Source organism: Habropoda laboriosa, unplaced genomic scaffold (genome assembly GCF_001263275.1).
Source record: "Habropoda laboriosa isolate 0110345459 unplaced genomic scaffold, ASM126327v1 scaffold15, whole genome shotgun sequence".
Taxonomy (NCBI): domain Eukaryota; kingdom Metazoa; phylum Arthropoda; class Insecta; order Hymenoptera; family Apidae; genus Habropoda; species Habropoda laboriosa.
The window spans coordinates 2,261,409-2,266,276 of NW_017100141.1; the positions used below are offsets into that span (position 1 = coordinate 2,261,409).

At 45.5% G+C, this 4,868-nt stretch overlaps 1 protein-coding gene across 1 annotated transcript in view; it reads right to left on the reverse strand.

The window, feature by feature from the left end:
* Nucleotides 1–4,745: 4,745 nt before the first annotated feature.
* The window catches only part of LOC108570817 (WD repeat-containing protein 78), a 2,732-nt gene continuing 2,609 nt past the window's right edge, over nt 4,746–4,868 (reverse strand). The window contains exon 4 of the mRNA XM_017932733.1: nt 4,746–4,773. Coding sequence (XP_017788222.1) covers nt 4,746–4,773 — 28 coding nt within the window. The remainder of the gene's footprint in view (nt 4,774–4,868) is intronic.

Sequence of the window (4,868 nt, forward strand, 5' to 3'; positions counted from 1 at the left end):
TCAAACCCGGAAGCCTCGATTAAAAATTCGAAAGACCCGGAGCTTGATAACCTCGAAATTTCCATTACGTTAAATATCTTCTAAATCATAAATAAATAAATTTTCTTACTCCTCAAACTCGATAAATTTCCATCGCATTAAATATCTCAAAATAGATTACACACTACCCTGCGAACGAATCGATAAGGTCTACAAAAAAAAAAAAAAAACGAGTGATATGCATACGCCATCTACTTTGCACATTAACCACAAAATAATCAGTAGATAACACGACCCGGTCGATAAGGTGCTAAATGTAATTACTCCTACCCGACAAGATATAATTTCCCTTGTCAAAGATGTGAAATTCAAATAAGCGCGCGAACGATAAAATTAGCGCGCGCAGCAACATGTCACGCGGGACCATTTTATCGAAACGAGGACGACGTGGGACAATTTTTTCTTTTCTTTCTTTCCCCTCGTGGGGACAATAATCTCGAGCAAGCGACACGCAAACGAGCAAGATTTATACACGTCTCGTACGTTGATGGAGCAATCATTTATTTTCACCTTATTAATTGATTATTCAGTTCTCGATCGCGTACAACCGATGATATATGACCCGGTGCGGTACCACGTTCAGAACAGGAATACATACTAGTCACGCGTGCATAAATTACCCGAACGCTGATAACCAAACCCACGCATTTTCTTCCGAGACCTTGTTTTTCCTCGCCTGTTCAGTGTCATGTTAGCAGTAAGACGCGCGCGGCTGTGGCTCGAGCAACGGCTAAATAAACTTAGCGTTTCTTCACACTTTCAACCAGGTAAAAACACCTCCCCCCGCCACACGCCACCTATTACACACCTCCTCCTGGAAAGATAAATCCGATAACGCGGTGAATTATATTCATGAATAATTCCGTGGCGCGGTTTTCTATTCCCGTGAAACAGGAGAGGAGGAGATCGATACTAATCGTTATCGACGTCCAATATACACTTTGTTGAAACGAATATGAACGTCGAAACACAGTGGAGAAACCTCGTTCCGTTGCCACTGACCGTTTAAAATCGACGACGCCATCGATAGTGTAACGATATTGCAAACGAGTATTCTCTAGTATTTTATTTGTCCGTTTGAGAGAAGATAGAAGAGTATTTTGATGAGAAAAGAATGAATACTTTTGGAGAGAGAATAGTTAATGATATCGGTACTTTTTTGCCACCCTTTACATATTTTGCTTAATTATACGGCAGACGTTGATAAAAATTCGCCTTGAATTTCGACGGAAAAAATACTCAAGGTGGTATTTATGAAACTTTCTACTTTTCCAATGTCACGAAACAACGATCTCTTTCTCTCTTGAAAAAGTCCAATTTTGAGAACCTACATTACCGTCGAGCGACAAACGACCAAGTGACCAATACGACGTGACCCAAAGTCTCCAGAACTTTCCCCAGACGGGGAATCCCCCACCACCGTCGCCGACGGTAATTTGTACCGTAAGGGAGTGGGGGGAAAAAGAGAGATAAGCCTTGAAAATCCACGTGGACGGGACGGATCGAGAAACGGCGATGAAAGAATGCGGTTACGCGCAGGTTGCAACCGTTGTTGCATCAAACGGTCGAGGAATTAGATGAAGATAGAGTAACGTGATGCATGGTCACGATTAGTCGAATAGGCGGAGGCCCCTCACCCCCTTATATTACAGATGAAACGTTCACGGAGAGTAGAGTGGTGAGGGCAACGCGCAACGAACAGATAACAAGTGCATTATATGCATCACGCGCGATTCGCGAAGCTGTATTGCAAGAGAGAAGAGAAAGAGATTGATCCGCGATCGCAATTAGGCGCACGAAAACGTTTCACGCGTGCGCGAGATTCGAGCCGCCACGAATATCGAGGCAACAGGCGTTCGTTACACTTCCCTGCCTCGTTAATCTTCCTCTAAAACGTATAATTGGAAACGTTAATTGGGTTACACGAGCGAGCACCAGCGGTTGAACGAGATAAGCTCCTTCGTTGCATGTATCAAAGTGACGATGACCCGTTAGCACGGGAGAAAAATTTTAATTAGACGCCTGGGACAATGTATGGTCGACGAACAATGCCAACCTTTGAACCGAATTGCACGGAGAAAATAGCGGGATTTTTGAACGTTCGTTGGAGAAAATTGTCGAGTCGAGTATTATCGTTGAAAATTGTTTTAACGTGAAACGATTAAGATGTATTGGGAATAAAGATAAAGTTTGCTAGGATTTATTTAAAGTTGTCTAATTATCAAAACGAAGAATCAAATGTAATATGGCTGTATATGGTTCGTGTCGCGACAAGTTGCGTGTGTGCAGTTACAACACCCCCCGCCTGGAACGCCACTGTTTGTTTACTTTTTGCCGAATATGTAGTCGGAATATTCGAAAAGGCTAATCGAATTTAATGAATGCCTCGCGAGTCTTTCTCGTTCGGAAAGCAGCTGTATTCACTTCACTTTGTAGAACGAAACAAAATACGATGCTCGGTATCGATTCAAAAAAGGCGCTGCTTTTCGATCGAGGAAAACAATGGCGGCAATAGATTATAAACAGAAAAATATTTTTCACACTTACTTGCAAACCACCCGTTACATCCGAGAACGTTGATGTTCATAGCGTACCGAATGTACGTGAAAACGTGTAATTTCGCGAACACACCGTCTCTTCTGAAAGAACTCGGTCTATACACCGTACGCGTTAACTCGAAACAACACTTCAACCGATTTCGTCGTGCCACGCGCGACCCACGTAAGAATTTTCGGAACAAGTGGATTTTCACCGCGACGCGTTTCCAGCCTCGTCTCCTGTCGACAGTCAGATGGTGAAACGAACGTGGAATCGGTCAGGGTTCGTCGAGAACAGAGTGGTCACAGTGTAGCTCGTGCCCCGGCAACATCGGCCTCGCCACTATTCCCTGGTTGCACATGTTCCTCGCTATTAAGCAGTCTTCACACTGACCGCATCACCGTGCACATCAACATTCGAGAGCGTAAACCAAATAATGCTCTCTCGATACGACGCGTAACCTTCGACAAACATTTGACCAGAAATCAGACAGGAACCATCACGATTATCCAAAGATTAACGCTGATTGGTCGAACGCTGATTTTCAGCGAAAGTGGCCATTAAGCGTGTTTGCATGGAGACTCGAAACGAAGATGTTCTTTTTCCCTATCGAATCAGTCACGGTTCGATGTTCTTATCTTTCTTTCTGGTTTGATTGAACTTCGTACGATGTAGCACAGTTGATTATTTACGTCGGTTTTGCCAAGCGGAGCACGACCGTTCCGGACGATCAAAATACACGATGAATTCGTGACACGCGGTAATCGTGACAGTTCGGTATGCGCGGACGCGAATTCTTGGCGCGCGACAAACAACGTAATGACCGTCGATGTTAACGGCGACGTGCCTTCACTGCCAAGAAAACGAAACTAATCGGCGCCGCGACCGATAGGACATCCGTTCCCTTCCATTTTTCACCATGAACTCACGGCACCCGCGTTCCTTCGCACCTTAACGCGTAAAACTGGCATTCCGGGTCAAGCGTGCCTGTCGAATTTTGATTCGTCAAATTGACGCGGGGGGGAGACAATGTCACTCCCTCGAACAGTACACTTGAATTTCTAAACTGCGCCACATTTGTAACCTTGCTTAAATTTCACCGAAATACTTCGATCAATTTTTTCCAAACGATTTATTTCTACGTGTATTTCAAAACATCGTCGATATTCCAATAAATCTTGCACGTACACATCGATAAAATACGAAAAGTACACTTTCCAAAGAAACAACGAGAAAAAGACCATTACGAAAGTAAAATCTCCATGCAGAAACACGCTTTATCGGTACAACGAATCGAATAAAGAAACGTTCTAAAGTTACCTCTGACCGGGCAGAAGGTCCTCGCCGACCAATCGAACTCGAGGCCTCCTCACCGCCTGCCGGTTCGACTTGCTGACTGATATTCAAGATCGATTTCGAAAAGTGAGAATCTTCGTTGGAACCGTACGCCGGATCGAACATGCAAGAAAATCGTCGTGCGTATACTGTTCGCAAATATAATATGTCCGAAACCCAAATGCTTCTCTCGTTACGAAACGAACACCGTGTGTAATACAGGCAAGATTCGCGTCGGCTAGTCCGCGAACGTTATTCGAAGTGGTTTGGCCAGCCTAAGAAGAGTACTTAGTTCGCGTAGTTGAGTGCGGGCGTAATAAGACTGCCTGCTGACGGCGGTAGCGCGGTTCGTGCCCGCAAGCGGCAGCAACCAGGGAAGCCCCTCTACCATGGGCACTCTCCTGCAACTCCTCCAAGCAAGCCGGCCAGCCATCCGTACCGACTTGCCTGCCTACCAGGCCTCAGAGTGGGCCCCGGCACCGGAGTCTTCCATCCTGAATCGAAATGGTCGCTTTGCTTTCCGTGCTTTGCGCGAATCACGCGAGCCCCTCGGGGGCATACTTCGCTTCGGGGGACCGAAAGGGGTCCCCACGTGCTGGATTTTGCCTGCGGCTGCGCGGTCGATAAAGAAGTTTCGAGTGTGTCATATATATAACTCTCTCTCTTTCTCTGTGTCTCCCTTCCCACTCTACAATAACGACGTAGCTGAATCGAAAAGAGTCAAGGTCCACCCGGGATAATGCAGGATCGTGTACTATAGCGTCTCGTAGCGGTTGCTTATTGAAAATGAAACTAACGTACCGTAATTCGAACACTCGTTTTACAACGCAATGTCACATGACGCTGTATATATATACGATATATAAGATAGTCCCCGTCGGGGGATTATGACAAGCTTAAGGACGGACAGCGTAATTCAATCCTCGGCCGTTTTTAGCAAGAAAACGGCGGGGGGG